The sequence below is a fragment of the Anguilla anguilla genome, chromosome 5 (genome assembly GCF_013347855.1).
Source record: "Anguilla anguilla isolate fAngAng1 chromosome 5, fAngAng1.pri, whole genome shotgun sequence".
In the NCBI taxonomy this organism is placed as follows: Eukaryota; Metazoa; Chordata; class Actinopteri; order Anguilliformes; family Anguillidae; genus Anguilla; species Anguilla anguilla.
The window spans coordinates 59,481,945-59,502,572 of record NC_049205.1 but is presented as its reverse complement, the minus strand read 5'-3'; the positions used below and the strand labels follow the sequence as shown (position 1 = coordinate 59,502,572).

Genomic DNA, 20,628 nt, shown 5'->3' with positions numbered 1-20,628 from the left:
GCTATTAGCACTTTCAAATCAAGAAAGGTGCAAATCAAAATGGGCCTCATTCACGAAACATGCACACGATCTCATGCATGTGTGTAAACTGTGTGTAAGAACGTTTCCAAGAACATTTCGGCATTCGTCATTTTTTTTTCTTATCTGGATTTGTTTATGGCTGTCTCCTTATTTTAATCACATGAACAGGATTGTGCATAAAATTTACGAACAATCAGTATTCATCATCTCATACACCTGGGATACGCACAAAAACAAAGGCCTGCACATGTGTCATGAATCCCATATTTTTTAAGAACAAAAGTAAGAACAATTTAAGAAAAGTTTTGTGATTGAAGCCCAATTATTTTACAGGTCCTGGTCACATGCTCAGCTTCTCTGTCCTCCATAATTCCTTATATAATACAGGCTGACACAAATAGCAAATTAGAATAGTTAATTATTTTTAACAATGGCACAGGGAGAGCATTTCTTTGTTAAACTGCTGAAGGTCAATATCTGATTCTACAATGTAGTCAGTGTGAGTCCTTACTTTGAACAGTCAGTTGGATAAGCTCTTTAAAATATATTTTAATTTCCTGGCTTTTGTTTGAGTGGACCTAGTTTAAGTTTTTTCTTTTCTTCCTAGGAGGGTAAATTACCACAGTGCCACTTCTTAAATTTCTCCACCAATGGTAAGTTCTGGAAATTACCGATTGAAATAACCCGCTGATATTTTATAGCCTAAAGGCATGTGATTTCATCGTTTGTTGATCTGTTCTTACCCACCCATTCGCAATTTCACAATGCTTTCACCATGCTCACTTCCCTTTAGATTGTAAGATATTGACCATGATATTTTACCTAAATTTAATTAATTTAAATTCTGAAGGAAGGAGGTTGTTTTTAGAAGAAGGAAGGAGAACTGTCACCGCTTGTTACTCAGGGTCAGATAGTGGGGCGTGTGCGAACGCCTTTCTGTCCTTTTAGAGTAGCACGGTGGTGCAGTGGTTAGCGTGTCGTTGCCTCCTCAGTGTGTGGCGTTTGAGTCTCCTCTCCTCCTCCCCCCCCCCCCTTCCCCCCCCCCCCACAGCCTCGGGGCTACAGGTCAAACTGCAGGTGAAGGCCTTTCTCTAGCACGTTTTGCAGAAACAATATTGATGTGCATTTTCCCTGTGGAATGAACAATGCAGCGCATCGAGGTGGGAGAACGACACCAACTCCGCTGCGCTAAATTCGCACTAAAATGCCATGAGAAGCTTTTGCTTTTTGAGACGGCTGAGGGAGCCTGAGGTACTACGAGGAGGTGATGCTATACTTTTGTTGGGCTGTCATCGGAAGCGTACTGACATTTTATATTTCTGTCCCGTATGGTCGCAGAACGGCACACGAAAGGAAGCAGATTAGAGAGAGCGCTGTGCAGAGCTGCTGAGCTATCACTGGACTAGATCTCCCCTCAGTTGCATCTGACCTGTCACCGCACTGCTTTGAAAAAAGCTCAGAAAATTATGACACCTCTCGCTCAGCAAACCATCTCCTTAAACCACTTCCTTCTCTTCAGAGGCTGAAGAGCGTTCGCTGCCGTACCTCTAATAGAACTTATCCTCTATGCTGTTTAAACTCAACAAAGGCTGTTTTAGCAAAAAAGGATTAGGTGGTGGGTCTGTGAACCTTATTGGATTTTATTGGACATTTTGTTTATTTTTTGTTTTGTTTATTTATTCTATTTAAGTTGAAATATTTTTATTTACTTTGGGATAATCCGTGAACTGCAATGATTATTTGACGAAGATTTGTTATGAGATGGCGTGCATTGTATGTGAATTATGTGAATTAACTGCACTGCGACAACAAATCTCTCTCAGCTTTTGCTGATATGGCAGTGAAGTATTTTGATCTTAATAATAATGTAACTTCATCACTCACTCGGTCACTCACTCAGTCACAGACATTCGCGTTTGTAGGGCTGGCCCCGCTGTTACGGTCCGGCCCAAAAAAAGTACACCAGACGCAGGTGGCGGCCACGGCGGCCATTTTCCCTCATTTCCCATCCGCTCTCAGCCTATCACAGGGACGGCTGCCTCACCATCTGGAAGCGGGAGGAAGAGCGGCTCGTCTGCTCCTGCGATCACCTGACCTATTTCTCCGTGCTTCTGGTAGGAGTCCCCAAAATCGCCAAAATGTCTCCAAAACACCGTCGCTGCACAACACCGTTATCTACACTCCAGGGGCGTAGCTAGGAGTTGTGGGCCCCCTGAAAGGGTATTGCTCAGTCCTCCCCCCCCCACCTTTTTTAAATAAAACAAATAGATATTTTTTAGCTGTTTTAGCTGATGATTGGAACGGTCAGACCTTCTGTGTGAAGAGGGGAATAACCACTGCAGATGCAATTTTAATCGAGTGTCATAGAAAGGTGAATGACTGGCAGTACGAGCAACGTTCCTCCCCTCAGGGAATTCTTTTGCATATCTCTTCCGTGTATTCAAATTCAATATTCATGTTCTGGTTGTGAGCAGTGGGAGGAAGAATGCGGCCTGCTTTGGCCTGTCACTCAAGAGACAGGCGACATAGCTCAGGAGGTAAGACCGATTGGCTGGCAGTCGGAGGGTTGCCGGTTCAAACCCCGCCCTGGGCATGTCGAAGTGTCCTTGAGCAAGACACCTAACCCCTAACTGCTCTGGCGAATGAGAGGCATCAATTGTAAAGCGCCTTGGATAAAAGCGCTATATAAATGCAGTCCATTTACCATTTACCATTTAGACAGACCGTCGCCCCCAGGCTGATGTGATTTTTTTTTCTCTCGTAAGACACTGCACTGCACTGACTATTCATCACTCCATCAGGTGAACCCAGAGACTTCAGAGAGGGACCGGAACATTCTCACCTACATCACTCTGATTGGCTGCAGCATCTCCCTCCTCTTCCTGGTCGGCACACTGTTCGTGTACGTCCGCGACAGGTGAGGAAGAGAAGCAGAATAGGGCCGTGTGCAAAAAACTGCTTACTTGCCTACTACTGAGTATGCAAGTTGAATACTCAATAGTAGGCAAGTAAGCTGTTTCGGTCATGGCCCAGGGCTCTGTGCCAGGGCAGTGTCGTCCATTTTGTTGTGTTTCCAATTTAGTTAACGACTTCAGATCTAACAGCTATTAGTAGCCCCCCCCCCAGCAAACATTTACTTTAAGGAGTGACACTGACAAACCATTTCCCCCGTGTTCCAGAGGGACACTGCTGAATTTTCAATGGCTGGAGTTTTGGACGTCGTCCCACCATAGCGTTATGCAGAATTATATAGCTAGCTTAACCCTTTGAAGAGCAATTTTTTTTCCCGTTTTTTGGAATGCGTTTTTTTTTATAATTCTAAGTCAGTGTCCTAGAACTCAGATTACCAGTAGTGTATTACATCAGCATTACAGTGTCATTGGTGATCTTTCAACTTGAATGGTTAATTCATTGCACAGTAACATGCAATAGCGTTCGTTAGCGTTTTGATTTGTTTCCGTCTGCGTTTGTTACAATTGCTTACTTTCACACTCACTCTTTCTCATCTGGCTTTCCCTCTTTCTCGGTTGTCCATTGTTTTTTCTTCTCTCTCCCCCCCGCCCCCCCCCCCCCCCCCCCTCTCTCTTTCCACAGGAGAATGCTGGCTGACGCATCGCCGAAGGTTCACCTCAACCTGGTCGTGGCCCTGATCATGCTCAACATCCACTTCCTGCCCAGCCAGCTGATAGCGTCGCTGCCCGTCTCTGGCCCTTGCGTTTACCTGGCCGTCATGCTCCACTACTCCCTCCTGGCCACCTTTACCTGGACGGCCATCGAGGGTTTCCACCTGTACCTGCTGCTGGTCCGCGTCTTCAACATCTACGTCAAGAGATACCTGCTGAAGCTGGGCCTGGTGGGCTGGGGTGAGTTCTCTCTTCTGCACCTACACCAGGAGATACCTGCTCACCCTGGGCCAGGTGGGCTGGGGTGAGTTCTCTATTCAGCACCTACACCTGGAGATACCTGCTCACCCTGGGCCAGGTGGGCTGGGTGAGTTCTCCATTCAGTTCCTACACCGGGAGATACCTGCTCATTGCACATCGCTTGGGCACTAGACAGTTAGGAGCTCAGTTGTTCTTCTGCATATGCACCTCTAAAAACGAACGGCAGGAGGCAAGAGCATGGCTGCCAGTCATCACCCTGCAAGCCCCACGAATGACCACACTGTAGAGGTACGGTAAGCCAAGGTTAGGCAGTTTTGTTGACATGTGAGGGAGCTCCACCAATCAGAGAGTACCATGGTAACAACTAGTGGAACAAGGCCAATTATGAGTGGTGTAGACTTTATATTTATTGGTGGATTAACTGTACTTCTGAGTTCCCAGTGGATATTAGTCAAGGAGTAACCAGAAAGTATCCAGTCACTGTTGGTGTTCTCACAACAATTTTATTCATATTTTATTATTGTTGAGGTAAACAATGGGGGAGACCCTTTTTTTGCCTTTATTCCTCTTGTTCGATCATTGACACTTTTCACACAGCTGCAACTGTTTCTGTGTTCCAAACACAAGCCTTGAACTATGTTTTGTGTTTGTTTATTTTCATTGAATAAAGAAACACAAACACTCGCTCTACCTCTGTCACACAAGCACTGAACCACAGATGCATCTTATCATCCGTTGTTGAAGTGGAGACTGTCGATGTGTTGTAATTTGGAGAAATTCTGCCCCCTGGTGGGCTGAATTTGTAATGATTCCACAGAGTGTTCCGCTCTGTGAAGAGATTCTATGGTTGGAGTTCCAGTGGAAATCATGGTGGGCGTGGTCTGCAGAGGCTTCCGTTGACTGCTGCCGTCTTTTCAGGTGTCCCTGCTGTAGTCGTGGCCGTCATCCTCATCATCGACAGAGACATTTACCAGCGCGTGACCCTTCCCTCCACTGATAACAGCACCTCCTCTGCCCAAATGTGAGACACCCCCTCTTTCCCTCCCCTATCACCATACTGCACCCAGTTTGTTCTCTGCAAAAAAAAAGCCCTTTGAGGAGTTGGTTTTTCTACAATGTCTTCACAATTCTAAGTCAGTGTTCTAGAACTCTGCTTTCTTACCAGTAGTGATTGTTGCATCAGTGTTCAGTTAAGAACATTCTAATTATGTATTAATATTGTTACACCTTAAAGGGCTAAAATGTCTGTGCTTCCACCAGTAATGCAAGCAAAATCATATCTTCTCAACAAGCCTCAACAAATTTAGCCACTGGAACTACTTTTAACATAGTTATATGTGCGCAGTACATGCATTCTCCTATTGTTTCAGTACGAATATACAGTTAACTAAAACGTTGCTACGGGTCTGTACTGTAACATAGCACCAGAAAACAGCAACAGAATACAGAACCAGAAATAGTGTAGGTGAAAAATGTCTGCCGAGCCTGCAGAATCATCAGATGAAAGCAGAACCGTGTGAGTTCCTGTGATGCCAGTTCTTCGCCCGTGCCCGCTGATGTCCTGCTCTCCCCCCCATGGAGACACGAAAACCTAAAGGAGAAGGGAACTAATGCAAATGAAGAGAACGCAAATGAGTATTTATTATTTTCCCGGTGCTCCTCTGGTCTGCCGTTGGAAAATGGCGCAGAGGACAGAAGAGCCCTGTTCAAATGTTGCCCGTTCGCTGGCTGGTGCCCGCAGTGCTTCGCTGGATCTGTTTTGAATAATGATGCCAGGAGTGTGGCACCGGCGTGTGCAAACGAGAAACAACACAAAACTCGCTTTGTGCTGCTCGCGACGTGCGTTTTGCTCAGAGTAGCCGCGATGCTTTGAGTTTTCTCTGAGTCACCCACCTCATTTGAATAAAGCCCCTTCAGATGCTGTGGTTTGGAAAAAATGGAGAAGAAACGGTCTACTGAACAGCCTGTATAGGTCTGTGTGTATGGTTGTGTGCGTGTGCGTGTGCGTGTGTGTGTGTGTGCTCGCAGGTGTGTGTGAGTGTGTGTGTGTGTGCGTGTGTGCGCGCAGGTGTGTGTGTGTGTGTGTGTGTGCATGCGTGCGTGTGTGCGTGTATGGGCATGTGTGTGTGTGTGTGTGTAATGTGTTTGAGGGTGACTCTCCTCCTTCTTTCCCTTGGACCGCAGCTGTTTCCTGCAGGACAGCGCGGTGAGGCGGTTCAACCTGGCGTTCTGCGGCCTGGTGTGGGCGTGCAGCCTGGTCATGCTGGCGCTGACGTGCCGGCTGATGCTGGCGCTGCGAAGGGACCGCATGCCCGGGGGGAGGAGCCGCGCCCGGAAGGACGTCTGCGCCGTCCTGGGCATCGGCTGCCTGCTGGGCATCACCTGGGGCCTGGCCTTCTTCTCCTTCGGACCCCTGCCGCCCACGCCCGCCCTCTACCTGTTCTGCATCCTCAACTCGCTGCAAGGTGAGTGTGTGGGGGGGTAGCCGAGGGGGGGGGCGGGGGACAGCGCCACAGCGCCTCCGTGTTCCATCCCCGTGTCCCCCCCAAAGACGCCTCGACGTGCCCAGTGAGCCCTGCGTCCGTGCAGCCAAACTGCCACCGCAGTCCAGTTCTACTCATCACAAATGGCACTTGCAGCCCGAAAACAAAACTGAACGTGGCATTGTGGACTCAGTAAAACCACTGTGCTCTGCTCATTCACACATCTCCTCAGGGCCTACTGTGTGTCCCAGAAAGCTAATCTAAAATCAGGGCTGGCTTGGCTTTTTTTCTGGTCAATTTTTAGAGCAGGCTCCCAAAGTATGAAACATTCTTGGTTTGTTGTAGTCGTAAAGCATTCAACCAAGTTGTTTAATATTATTATTATGATTATTATTATTATTAGTAGTAGTAGTAGTAGTAGAAATGGAATTCATGCAGCAATCGTACTTCACATGGAATATTGTATCATTGTGTGCCATTAGACAGGGAATGATCATTGTGTTTTGAGGCCATATCTGTGGGGGCGGTGGGGGCGGAGGGCAGAGGGGGGGGCTTTGGATCATCGGTGGGACGGGACGCTGCTGAGGAACGGACGCGACGCTCGCCCCTTAGATTCCCGCTCCGCCCTGTTTCCCCCGCCGGCCCTCAGGTTTCTTCGTCGGCCTGTGGATGTGCGTCTCCAGGCAGAGGTCCGGCGCCGCCGCCCCCGGCGGGGACTCGCAGGCCACCAGATCCACAGACTCCCAGAGCAAGCACATGCTCCGGCAGGACCCCGGGAGCCGGGGCGGCCGGGGGGGCCAGGGGGGCCAAGAGCCGGGCCACGCCAAAAAGACCGCCTCGACCGCTCTCTGAACCTGCGCCCAAAATCACCGAGCCTTCCACACGACAACGTTCATTTCAGCCAATAAATTAATATTACTTTAATCCTTGTTTTTTTTTAAATAAAGAGCACAGTATGAAAATGTTTTTGTATGTTTTTTTTTTTTTTTGTACATGCATTAGCAGACCTGTAAGGGTTGAATTCACTCTGGCTGTTTAGGGAATGTGCACCTGGAATTGACTTTTCAGACTTTTTTTTAAGGACAGTGTGTGTGTGTGTGTGTGTGTGTGTGTGTGTGTATGACTTTAAAAAACTGATACGTATACATCCTTATCTATCCAGCGCTCACTGAGTCAACCGGACAACCTGCACGTAATTCGTAATCCTTGAAACACTAGTTGAAATGTTTAGACACCACAATACAGTGACTGCTGAAGACTGATATAGAAATGGCTCAGTTAGGAGGATATTTCAGCTCTTGCCAAAGAAAAACTCCACCATATACCATCACTGAAAATATAGGGCGACTACATATGTTGTTATGTTATAGGTATTTAGCAGACGCTCTTATCCAGAGCGACTTACACGACCCTTTTACGTAGCAGTATACATTGTATAATTACTACTGTATTATTTTCTATTGAATTATAATATGTGCCAAAAAACTCTCCAGTGCTACAAAATGCTCTGATCATTTAAAGGTTAGTTATTGTTGTTATCTGTTAAATGTCTTTCAGTAAAGTGAATTTATGTGTTTTTGATCCATTCTGGGTATGATCATCGCCCCAAATTTACATCAAATATTGAATAAGTTAATACAAATAAATAGTGGGAAGATTTAATTGAAATTCATGGAACTAACTGAAAAATTCTCATAGAGCAGTATGAACATTTCTCATGGACATTCTGAAATTAAATTAATTTGCGCAATTGACAGAAATTTAACTGACCCCCAACCCTGATTTTATTACAGTATGCATTGAGTAGTACGTATTCAAATAAATAAATAAATAATAAATAAATTTACCTAATACATTTTATCCACATGAGCGCAATACTGAAGCGTGACGTCAGCTAGTTATTGGAAATACAGAACTCTCAGATTTGCATTTAACAAATGGGATTTGCATCGTGCGAACAGAACACATCAGTTCCGCCTCTATGATTCAGTCTCAAGAGGGATCCGAAGAGGAACGCGCCGTCCCCCTCTAGTTCGAAGTAAGGCCTGCGGGCGTTTTTACCTTTGTTTGTAGATGGGGTGAAGGTGAGAAAAGATGGAAAGTCCAAGGGTGAGAAAGTAGAAGTCCTGTAACGCGTTTCTACCACCCATGAACTCAGCCAGCTGATTTCACGAATCAGTTCTCTTAGCTGAAGAATTGTGCTAATTGAGCAAATCCGGGTGACTGGAACAAAAATACTGGGAAGGCTTGTACATTTGGAACCTGGACTTTCCACCTCTGGTGATGAGATGTGATCAAGTGCAGAACTTATGGAACATTTTTTAAGTGACGGGCCTTGTCTACAGACAGATCCAGTACGGTTGAGAAATCAGGTTTATTCGTGTATATCTAATACATACGGCGGACTGTTAACACTCGATCTATGTGTTGTGTAGTATTGCGTGTTTAGTTCACCAGTTGGGCATAGGCTGTCGCGAGCGCCGCTAGTACTCGTGGAGACTTGAAAATCTGTTATTTGAACCCTTTAAACACGGGCCGCGAGACTAACAATTGTCAAATTCAAATCGGAATTGGACAAATGGATCCATATCCGATTTCTGTTGTTTAAACTGCAGCCATCAACGCCATTTTACAGTTACAGTTTGGCTATCTTGCCAGATTTGCCAAGAATAGTCGAATATGCGTGATATAAAAAGGGACATAAAACGAGGTCACTGATAGGCCGGGGCTCCTGCTGTTTTTTTTTTGACAGCTGCTCTAGCAACGAACAATCTTCTCATTGCCCTAGGTACCCTAGATCAGGGCTGCCCAACCCTGTTCCTGGAGATCTACCGTACTGTAGGTTTTCACCCTTACCCTAACAAAGCACACGTCATTCAGCAGCTGGAGATCTCATTGAGCTGCTAATTATTAGAATCAGGTGTGCCAAATTAGGTTTGAAACGAAAACTTACAGGGCAGTGGATCTCCAGGAACAGTGGTGATTGCACTAATGTCCGGGTGCCTGTGGTACCAACCGTTGCTGGAAGCTGTCAGTCTGCCCGCATTTTGCAAATAGCCAAACCGCGATTCGCCCGCTGCAGGATTATTCACCTGTTTTGCATTTTATCATCAGCTGATCCTGCACATCCTCACCGCATATATCTGATAATGGCAGACTACGGTAGTGTCCATTTACGATTTGACTGTCGTGTTGCTCGCAAAATGCCCTGGCACCGTTTATGGAGTTAGCAGGATAACTGCACTGAGTAAAACCCGGAACTGTCCCAAGTCTGGAACATGGACTGAAGTAATGGGACATTCCGGGTTTTACTCTGTGCAGTTGTCCAGCTAATTTCGTGATCCTGCTATGTGATACAGGCGCATCATTAAAAAAAAATGATGTTATGGATGAGTGCAACCAACTCATAACATTAATTTAGTTTGCTATCTGTTGTTCTGATGTGAACTTTGTAGTCTAGTCTTCTTTGTACAATTATTTTTAAATTCTAGTGTCAGTCTTAATAGTTTTGGCCTTTCTTTTTCTTTGATAATAGACTATTCATACTCAAAACGATATATCTTAATATTATTAACCTACTATTATTTTGCCATTGAGTCAACATAGGCTATGTCTCATTTAAGCAAAGTTGAAATCAGTTGCCACTGGTAGAGCTTAAACTAACCTCAACCACGAGCCTGTCATCTTGTATATTGCGTAAATATTATCATTGTGTCAAATTCAGTGGAGAATTTGATGATATAAGGAATCACGAGTTGTATTAATTATGTACAAAATAGATGTGATTACAATTGGCAGTAAAAAGATAAAAAGAAAAGACCACATGATGGAAAGAAAATCAGAACTACAATTATGATTTATGAAGAAAAGCAAGATAAAACAAATCTAAAGGAGCAGAACTCTGTACTGTAAGTGTTTGTATAGAATCTGTTTATAAATAAAGTTTTGTTTGATTGATTGGCTGATGCTCGTGTGTGAGGATTCAGCTAAGAAATGTAACTGTCATCCCACTGTTTCACAGGAGCGTCAGCAAGCAGGATGATCCATTGGACACTTCCCCTAATTGTACTCTTTCTGCCAGTGGTGGCTAAAGGTAATAATAATAATAATAATAATAATAATAATAATACATGAGATCTATATCTATATCATTACAAGCCCCAAAGCAGTTAAAGGGAAAGTTCACTTTCTGGAGTTAAAAAAAAAAAACAATTTCAATTTTAGTGTGAACTTTCAAATGTCTGACCAGCTTTACAACTGCTGGGGTTAGGGCATGGTTGGGTTTGTGGTTTAAAGGGCATGGTTGAGTTTATAGTCCAAAGGGTATGGTTGGGTTTGTAGTTCAAAGGGCATGGTTGGGTTTGTTGTCCAAAGGGCATGGTTGGGTTTGTAGTTCAAAGGGCATGGTTGGATTTGTAGTTCAAAGGGCATGGTTGGGTTTGTAGTTCAATGGGCATGGTTGGATTTGTAGTTCAAAGGGCATGGTTGGGTTTGTAGTTCAAAGTAGGAAAATACACTTCTGAGTGAGTCCAAAGCAGCTTGTACTGTGACGGGATGTTTCCAGATGCCATGCAAGCGAACGCCTTCATTTCATAGCGTTCGTTCACAGTTTTAAAGAGAAAAAAATAAAAGTGTTTTATTTTTCTGCCGGCAATTCATTCCTTCTCGGTGATGGAGCCTATCCCAGCGTGCATTGGGCAAGAGGCAGGAGTACGCCCTGAACAGTTTGCCAATCGCAGCAGGCTTCCCCAATTTGGACTGTGGGAGGAAGCAGGATTCTAGATTTCCCCGGAAGCCCAGGCCGGGATTCAAACCCGGGACCATGTGATTGGGGGAGCCTTCCAGCTGCACTGGAATCAAATTCCACCAACCTGGTTGCGTGGCAGTCTTGTATCTTGCATACACTAAATCACAAATAATATTTTTTAAAACTCCAGAAAGTGAACTGAGCAGCATTAACATTGTGGTTAGAGCACATTCGCGCACTGCACAGAACAGAAGTAGAACAGTGTCTTCATGAGATAACATATGTGGTGATAACATATATTTCAGCCAGCGGTACTGTGTACGTATACATCTCAGTGTACATCACATTAAATGGGAAACAGCTTACATATATCACTGTTGCTAAAACATTTTTCATACAACTGGCCTTCACCAGCTCCAACCATTGAACAAAATACATTGGACTTTAGGAGTCGTAGCTATGGCCATGGGTAGCGTAAGAATAAATCAACAGAAATAGATAACGTGCTGCAAACTCTGTTTGTATTTATGTAGAAATAAGTTAATGGAGTCAGAAACAGCCAAATGCTTAATGTACTTGGTAAAATCTTGAGTGTTAACTTGATTTAAGCAAAATCAACACCATCAGAGTTGATTTAGCACTGAGATTTTGTATGACGTGGAGTGTATGAAAACCAAATCCAAGTAATTTCAATTCTGCATAAGAAATATACAACAATACATTTTTGCACAGTCCTGTGCTACTACTCTGGTCAGCTTGATTCCATTATTATTTTCCTTTAATTCCAACAGATCTGACTATTAATTTTAATAAGAACACCAGTGAGATATCTTTGAAGGTATTCCATGACATCGCCATCATTGACAGTCCGAAAGGGAAACTCAGCTGCAAATGGGGGAATGTGTCTTGTTATGTGGAATGTGCCAATGTCAATGTTTCTGGAAACTGCACTGCAAATAAAAGCCTAACCCTAACCCTAACCCTAACCGAAGATGAAATTTCAGCATATAACGGATCCAATGCCTTCAATATCACAGCTGGTATGATACCTTTCAGTGTATTTTTTTCTTCTTCTGTTATTCAAATCTAAGCGCTAAGCCTGAGATCTCTACATCCTAGAGTGCCAATGACTGTCAGGTCATGTAAAGCAAAATCACTGATGGTTTTTGTGACGTATTAACATGAATCCCATATGACCTGCCCACCTTATTTTCACCCAGGTTCATTGGACTGTGAAATCACCAAGTGCTTGGGTGATCCATTCAGGGCTTTATTAAACAGAGCACAGAACCAAAGGCTTCCGGGAGCCAAAAATTTAAAAAGGGTGTTGAATATGAAAAACATGTGCAGCAACCTGTTTGACCGTGCAGAAGTAAAGAGAGCCTACATAGGGTGAGTAGCAAATGGAAGATCGAAAAATCGACGGCCAATCGCGCCGCTCCGAGGAAGCCGCGGCGGCGACTGACGGTGCGACGCTTTTGTGTTTGCGCAGAACTGAGCGAGCCCTGATCAGATTGCTACTGGAGACTCCTTACGAGGGAGAGGAGATCGTCTACAACCTGACCGACATAGCGGTGAAAGTGACCAAGGCGAACTTGAGCAGGCCGAACCTGACTGAGGGCTACATGAACATCGATGCTCCCCTGGTAAGGACTCTTGATTGTTTAGTCCATTACATTACATTACAGGCATTTAGCAGACGCTCTTATCCAGAGCGACTTACACAACTTTTTACATAGCACTTTACATTGTATCCATTTATACAGCTGGATATATACTGAAGCAATGCAGGTTAAGTACCTTGCTCAAGGGTACAACGGCAGTGTCCTTACCCGGGAATCGAACCTGCGACCTTTCGGTTACAAGGCCAGTTCCTTATCCACTGTGCTACACTCCGTCCTGTTTATCAACAGAGGAGGTCTGGGTGCTTTGTTACAAGCCGAGGGTACTCCCTACTGGCTGCTATAAGAGGAGCTGAGCATGCGCTTTCACCTGGGCCTCCCATGACGGTGTAGGTGCTAGATGAAGAAAGCTGTCTTGGTGAACACTCGTGCAGTTTTTTTATTTTTTATTTTTTTTTCCATTTTGAGATATTTTGCTAAAATTCTAATTTCCCACAGCTGTCGTATGAACACCTGAACTGTACACCACAAACATGGATACCTACCAAGATCTTCCAGAGTACTTCAGAGGAGAAACGGAAAGTGGCGGTAGTGGCGTATAACACTTCAAAGCAGTTCTTGGTACGCTACCTTGCACTGTCGCTCCTGAAGCCTTAGCATTTCACCATTTCCCAAATTTGGTGTTGGAGGCCTCAAAATAAACTCAACACAAAAACAGTTAAAACTATAAAAAAGGGCACACCCCTGGGGGCCAAAAACTTCCCCTCAATACACACACACACACACACACACACACACACACATCTGCGTGCAACAAACTGTATATACTGTGCAGTCCACAAGCATTTGGACAGAGAAACTATTTTTGTTGTTTTTGAATATAAGGTCAAAAGTGCAGACCACCTGCTCTAATTTGTGGGTAACTATTCACATCCATATTGGGTGATCCGGCCAGGAATTACGGCCTTTAAAAAAAAAAAAAAAAAAAAAAATATGTGTGTATTGAAACAATTTTTTTGACACAGGAAAGACGTATTGATGTCTTTGGGCACCGTTAAAATCAACCCGTTTTCTCCAACCCGTACGCACAGTTCGGCACCGAGAGCCCTTGGACCATGCTGATCCGGGTAGAGCTGCTGGAAGAAGAGCGCGCGGCAAAGCTGGAGGAACCGCTTCGGATGAGGTTCCCCGTCTTCAACACGTCCATTGATCCGGCAAGTGTCTCCGCTGGGTTTTTTGTTTCCGGTCCAGTTCGGTGCTCCGTCCTCAGGGGGTCACCGGGCATGTCTCCACCCTCACGTTCGTGTCTTTTCACAGGAAGTTCATGCCTTCGAGTGCCAGTTTTACGACGAGTCGGGTGAGTGTCTTTCGGCAGACGCCGTTTCTATGTCTTGAGGCAGGATATATCGCCACTGCGTCGTGTAAGACGTAGTTTAAAACCCCTTAGGCATGGGGCTGCTGGGTGGCTGCTACGGTTAAGGCACCGTACTGTGGCACAAGGACGAGCCCCACGGTCTCGGAGCGAAACCCAGGCCATGGCAGTACTGACTGTGGCTGGCAGCTCCATAGACCTATTTGCGCAACTGGTGATTGCCGCGCCCGGTGTATGGGAAGGGTTAAGGGTCCATGTTTGCTCACTGTCTAGCGCCCCCCACTGGCTGAACGGGCGCCCGCAGGCTGCGTGCTAAAGCCACATTTGAAAGGGCTTCCTCCGACCCTGCTCTGAGCTTGCTCAGCTGTAGCTGTAGTCTGCGGTGTGAAGGGAAGCAGCAGGCAACGGCCCGCTTGAGAGGTGAACCGTGAACCGAGTAGACATTCTACTAGGAATAGGTGGCGGTGTTGGTGCATGAACGCAGCTGTAGTTGCAGATTATTGGACATTCCAAATTAGGGTGGGAATTGGATAAGTGCAGCACCACATTTGGTGCCAAATTTATTTCATTAAAAAAAAAAAATTAATTCGTTCAAAATGCACCCTTTCACTAAAAGGGTATAAATCACTTGTATTCATTTGTATTAATTAATTAATTAGATTACTTTTCCCCCCCAATGTTCAAACGAAACCTACGCCACTGTACACACCTACCCAACTACCAGACCTCTCCATGAGAGCTCCGTAAAATTTTGATGAGTCTGCCCCGTTGTGTGTACGCAGAGACCCAATGAGGGAGCACGATCATCTCGCGTATCTGGGAGAACATCGCAAGTGACTGACTCCGTATTTTGCACTCAGGCGGAGAACACTCAACCTGGGGCAAGCGGGGCTGCAGTACCACTGTGGACGAAGGGGGCGTGCTGTGCGCCTGTGACCACATGACTCCTTTCGCGGTGCTCCTGGTGAGCATCCAATCAAGCAATCAATAACTCGATCAATAACTCAATAAATCAATCAATCAATAACTCAATCAATAAATTAATCCGTAAATCAATCAATAAATCAATCAATAACTCAATCAATAAATCAATCAATAACTCAATCAATCAGAAATGAAACAAGCAGTATAACTGTGCCTCTCCACCCATCCCGGTTTGTTTTTTTTCCCGCTCTAAGGTCCCAGCGGAGAGCATTGATTGGAGGACCTGGCAGATCCTGTCCGTCATCAGCTACGTGGGCTCCGGCTTGTCTGCCTTCTTTAGCGCCGTCTCCGTCCTGACCTACGTCTTCATCAGGTTCGCGCGCCCCCCCCCCCGAAAATGTGTCCCGCTCCGTCGCTGAGTTACGCTGCATCAAATTCAAAAACCCTCGGTGCTAGCCTATGGGACGGCTTCACCATATTTTCAAAAGATTTTCAGACCCTACGCACCTCACCATCCAGACCTCTTCATTCTACTGTTTCTGGGGCTCTGGTACCCCCCCCCCCCCCACACACCCACTACACCCCTGAAGACTGAAGACTCACCTCTTCTGACTGCGCCTGCTCCCCTCATCCCCTCCACTTATATTCTTTCTTTTTCTCTTTCCTTCCTTGATGTTTTCCCTTCGGATAGTGCTATAGCCTGTTCGTCTGCCTAACGGTACCTTCTTTCTTTCACAAGGCAGAGTGTTTCGTTGGCTGTTAATATTACATTTAGTGATAATAAATGGTGCCTCTGTGCCTTATTGGTGATACTGCATTTGTTGTATTCCTGGGAGTGACACTGACCACTCCGCCTCCATCCATGGATAAGAGTGTCTGCCAAATAATTGTGATGTAACGTACTGTAGGTCTACCCCACTTTCATTGAACACAGCTCCACCCCCCCCCCCCCCCCTTTGCCCCCCCCCAATCCTCACCCCGGCAGGAACCCCTCGCAGGACCACTCCGCCTCCATCCACGTCTCGCTGAGCGGCGCGCTCTTGCTGCTCAACGGCAGCTTCCTGCTGAACGAGTCGCTGGCCAGGACGAACATCATGCCCCTGTGCCTGTTCGTGGGCCTGCTCATGCACTACGGCCTGCTCTGCAGCTTCACCTGGATGGCCATCGAGGCGCTGCACCTCTACCTGCTCATCGTCCGGGTGTTCAACACCTACGTCCGCTCGTACGTCGCCAAGCTGTCCGTCATCGGCTGGGGTGAGCGCCGCCCGCGACCGACCGCGACACCCGCCGCTCTGCGTCGCCTGCGCCGCCGCCGCCGCGTCGCTAAAGTCTGACTAACCCTCCAAAAAAAAAAAAAAAAAAGTCTGAATTTGGGCCACTGTATCGCCAAAGAACGACTGACCACACAGAATCGCCTTCATCTACGTCACTATGTTCTTATTTATTTAATTAAATGTTCTGGGGGCATTGGTGGCCCAGTGGTAGAGCTCCCGCCTGCCACGCCGGAGGCCAGGGTTCGTATCCCGACCAATGCCCCAAAACCCAGCCGCTGGGGACGCGCAAGTCGTTCGTAGTGCCGGTCCCAAGCCCGGATAAATGCGAGGGTTGCGTCAGGAAGGGCATCCGGCGAAAAAACATATGCCAAATCAAACATGCAGATCAGGATGATCTGCTGTGGCGACCCCGATTGGGAACAGCCGAATGAAGAAGAAAAAAAATTTTTTTTAATAAAATGTTCTGTGCCTCCCGCTACATTACATCTACATGCTCAAGCACCGCAGAAACCCAGACGCAGCTGAACGCCGGCTACCGCTTTTCCACACTTTTCCAGAATGATGCTTCACGTCGTGTCCGTGTTTGGAAGCAGACGGACGGGCGTCCACAGTGGCAACGCTGCTCTCGCGGACAACGTCAAGCTGGTCGCTAATCGGTCGCTGCTCTCCTGCTTGTCCTTTCTGTTCTTTTCTTTTCTCCAGGCGTCCCTGCTCTGGTCATTGGAATTTCATTCGGATTTAAAAGCCACCCAAACGAGCTTTATGGCTTGAAGAGTATAACCTTGGGGAACTCAACCAGCTCACTGTGAGTGGGGGGGGGGGGGGCAATGACTGCATGGGCCATGACCAATGATTTCCCATGCTACTTGTTTTGCACCAATCATTGGTTGTGTTATTAGTTTTTGTGTGTGCTAAACGGCTTTGCACCTGCTAAAGGTCTTAGCGAATCAGGCCCATGGTATCGAAATAACCGATACCAGTGTTCCCCAGTAGTGGGCAGCATAAGAACTTTGTTGTTTTCATGTAGAAACAGGAATAAAAAGTCTCGTCTGAATAAAATAGGCTTAATGTTACCATATTCATTACGTTAGCAATGTCATAGAACAGGGTTAGAAAAAAATAACATATTTTGAGCAGATCTGTAGATTTAAACTCGGAGTGTGATCAGCCAGTTTAATACATTACTTGTGACTGAAACAAGGGATGAATGAATGAATCAGAGCACCAATGAAAACATTCAGAACACACACCTTAGCAGATAGATGATGGAGCCTTTTCACTTAACCAATTAGAACACTGAATGACCTCCCCCCTCCCCCCCCCCCCCCCCCCCCCCCTTAAGCTGCTGGATCACAGAGGAGTGGTATTTCTATGGGCTGAACATCACCTATTTCGCGCTCATCTTCCTGTTCAACAATGGCATCCTGCTGACCGTGACTGTGAGGATATGTCAGATGAGCAGGATCGGGCTGAAGGGGAAGAGGGGCAGAACGGTCCCCTGGAAGCAGGTGTGCACCGTGCTGGGCCTCACCTGCCTGCTGGGCACCACCTGGGGTCTGGCCTTCCTCAGCTACGGACCGCTCAGCATCCCCATGCAGTACCTCTTCTGCATCTTCAACTCCCTGCAAGGTAGGGACGGCACAACTGATGAGAGGGGGGGGGGGGGGGGGAGAGAGAGAGAGAGAGAGAGAGAGAGGGGCTGTGGGGGGTGAGAGAGAGTGAGTGAGAGAGAGAGAGAGAAAGATAGGGGGGTGAGAGAGAGAGTGATCGCTGGTACACATTTATTGATTTACTATTGTTGTTGTTGCTGTTATATATAGTCACATTTAGCTCTATCATTATTTTAATGTCACTATTATTATTTTGCATATTATTTATATGTATGCTTTGGCAATAATTACATTTGTATTTCATGCCAGTAATGCAACTTGAATTTGAACTTAGAGTGAGAGAGAGTGTGGTGTGACTGGGGTGGGGGGGGAGCACACAAAGTCTAAATCCTTTGCTGAGGACCTAAAAGATGGTCTGGTCCATATAATAAATATTCAATTCATAGATGTTTTTTTTTCAATTAAATATGGGGTTCACTCAGTCCACAAGACACTAAATGGGAGCAAGTAGTCTGCGTTCTCAATGCAATGCACAATATACAACGCACCTTCATAATACTCAGAGAATGTATTCCTTTCATGTTGAATAAAATTACTTTGTACTTCATTGAACAATGGATGTGAAGGACTGTAACGGTTCTTAGACTTTATACCCTGTGTTAGGTACTAGCAGTAGCTGACTAGCAGGTGCTTGGGTATGTACGGGGCATCTGCGATTCCTACTGGTGATCGGGCACCATTAACCCTTGTGTTTCTCTAACCCCACCCCCCTCCACCCAAAAGGATTCTTTATTTTCCTCTGGATCTGCAGGACCTCCAGGAAGGCCCAAAGAGAGGCGGCTTCAAAATCATCATAGGCGTCATGCGCACCTGTACCACCAAAGCCGCAGTGTCCCAGTATGAACCCGTGTGCGTAACCACGCCCTCTCCCAAAGAAGAAGAAGAGAAGAAATGTTTTATATATCACCGCAAGAACAATAATGTCAATATACATTCAACCCCGTTATTGGCCACTATTGACCCAGGGTCACGCAATACCACGGAGACAGGTCCTACTTTTGTGGAACGGCCAGTTATTGACTATTACCATGGAGATGACCGATATTTTTAGTCACACTCGGAGCCCTGGAAAGTGAGCGTTGCATCAATGGAGGATTGTGTGTGCAGTTACATGAATATTGTAAAAAAAATAAAAATAATAAAAATAAAAAAAACTTTAAGAATTGCCTCAAAGTAGAGGATTCATACAAGCCGCTAGCTGGTTGTTCCATCATATTAACATTATACTATCGACTAGGCTACTTTAGATATTACTCGCATTAATAAATGATCTTATAATTTCATTGAATGTGTATTGTTGTGTTTTTTTTTTGCTGTAGCTTAACTGTACAAACCTGTCTGGCTAAGTCAAGTACTCGTCATTACTTACATTTGGTAACTACTTAAGAATCTCGCCCAGACACCTGTGAGCCTACGTGCGATGGAAATTTGCTTCTGTAAAAGAACAGCGCAGTGCGAACACGTCACCGGAAACATCTGAGCTCGTGCGTGCAGTTGATTGACGGAGACTGTGGTCACGCAATCTGCACGTTGAAAAATCTAGGTCACGATCTGAGCATACAATTTTGGTGTGCAGTTAACGCTACTCTTTACAGTAACCCAACTATGTCGAATGCAAATGCTCTTTCCGCACATTGAACTAACGATTGCCCAGTTACGTTGTATCGTTAAGATTCAGCGTGACGTACGATTGTTTTATATTTTACGCCAGCTATAATGGTGGTTTTCACACCTGACCACAGGTACTGGAGACGACGCGCAAAAGCCAAAATTTCAACAAATCTCCGTACCACTGTCTCTTGCCGTGCTTGCAGCTTTGATTAAAATTACTTAATTTTAATCAAATTAAATTTTCTATGCTGGCAACACATCCATTATGTTAAGCGGCACATTATGAAGTTCCAGTCCAGCCTAGCATCATGCAAACCACCAACATACTCCTCTGAAGATGAGAAAGAAGCCTTTGAGATACCACATTCTGACCCTCCTTTTGTTTCTCAACCACCAGTAAACCGTCCTGTCATCTCTCAACCACCAAGAAACCCTCCTGTCATCTCTCAACCCCCAAGAAACACCCGTCATCTCTCAACCACCAAGAACTGACATGTTCACTTCCAAAAATGGAGAACTACTATGGTTCGGATCCCCAGTTGAAAGACAGGGTAGACTTAGTGCTGCTAATGTCATCAAAATGGTTCCAGCCCCCACCAGATATGCTAGCAGTCATGTACAAGACATTAAGTGTGCATTTGAACTCTTCATAACACCATCAATGCAAAAGGATATTCTTGAGATGACAAACTTAGAGGGGAGGCGTGTGTATAGTGACAATTGGAAAGAGCTGGATGTGACCCACTAGCAATCCTATATTGGGTTGCTTATTTTGGCAGAAGTGTACAAGTCAAAAGGTGAAGCAACAGCAAGCCTTTGGAATGCTGACACTGGTAGGGCAATTTTTCCAGCCACAATGTCTCTGGAGACATTTCATGTTTTCTCCCACATTATACGCTTTGATGACACGGAAACAAGGCAGGGTGGACAGGAGCGTGACAAGCTTGCACCTATCTCGTCTGAATGAAGAATTGATGCCCACGGGTACCTAGTTCAGCTGTTATGTTCATTTTTTTAAAT

The 20,628-nt window shown here is 45.7% G+C and overlaps 2 protein-coding genes and 1 long non-coding RNA gene across 7 annotated transcripts in view; all 3 read left to right on the top strand.

Annotated features, from left to right (window-relative positions):
- Window positions 1-7,354, top strand: part of LOC118227338 (adhesion G-protein coupled receptor G5-like) — a 16,968-nt gene extending 9,614 nt beyond the window's left edge. For 4 of the 5 annotated variants that reach the window (XM_035417683.1, XM_035417682.1, XM_035417681.1 and 1 more), the window contains 7 exons: window positions 629-674; window positions 2,041-2,135; window positions 2,823-2,938; window positions 3,616-3,884; window positions 4,824-4,926; window positions 6,090-6,370; window positions 6,932-7,354. In XM_035417683.1, coding sequence (XP_035273574.1) covers window positions 629-674; window positions 2,041-2,135; window positions 2,823-2,938; window positions 3,616-3,884; window positions 4,824-4,926; window positions 6,090-6,370; window positions 6,932-7,296 — 1,275 coding nt within the window. In that variant the 3' untranslated portion in view covers window positions 7,297-7,354. The remainder of the gene's footprint in view (window positions 1-628; window positions 675-2,040; window positions 2,136-2,822; window positions 2,939-3,615; window positions 3,885-4,823; window positions 4,927-6,089; window positions 6,371-6,931) is intronic. The other variant, XM_035417684.1, reaches the window with a different exon arrangement.
- Window positions 7,355-8,284: 930 nt separating this feature from the next.
- On the top strand, window positions 8,285-12,010 carry LOC118227343. The gene is made up of 3 exons (XR_004765254.1): window positions 8,285-8,426; window positions 10,410-10,481; window positions 11,927-12,010. It is a non-coding gene; the product is annotated as an uncharacterized LOC118227343 (long non-coding RNA).
- A 431-nt stretch (window positions 12,011-12,441) lies between these two features.
- Window positions 12,442-19,285, top strand: LOC118228192 (adhesion G protein-coupled receptor G3-like). Its single transcript, XM_035419529.1, has 11 exons — window positions 12,442-12,527; window positions 12,628-12,781; window positions 13,256-13,378; window positions 13,849-13,971; window positions 14,075-14,114; window positions 14,990-15,093; window positions 15,308-15,426; window positions 16,039-16,307; window positions 17,030-17,132; window positions 17,670-17,956; window positions 18,721-19,285. Exons 1-11 carry the CDS (start codon window positions 12,469-12,471, stop codon window positions 18,792-18,794), a joined length of 1,455 nt encoding a protein of 484 aa, XP_035275420.1. The 5' UTR covers window positions 12,442-12,468; the 3' UTR covers window positions 18,795-19,285.
- Window positions 19,286-20,628: the final 1,343 nt, after the last annotated feature.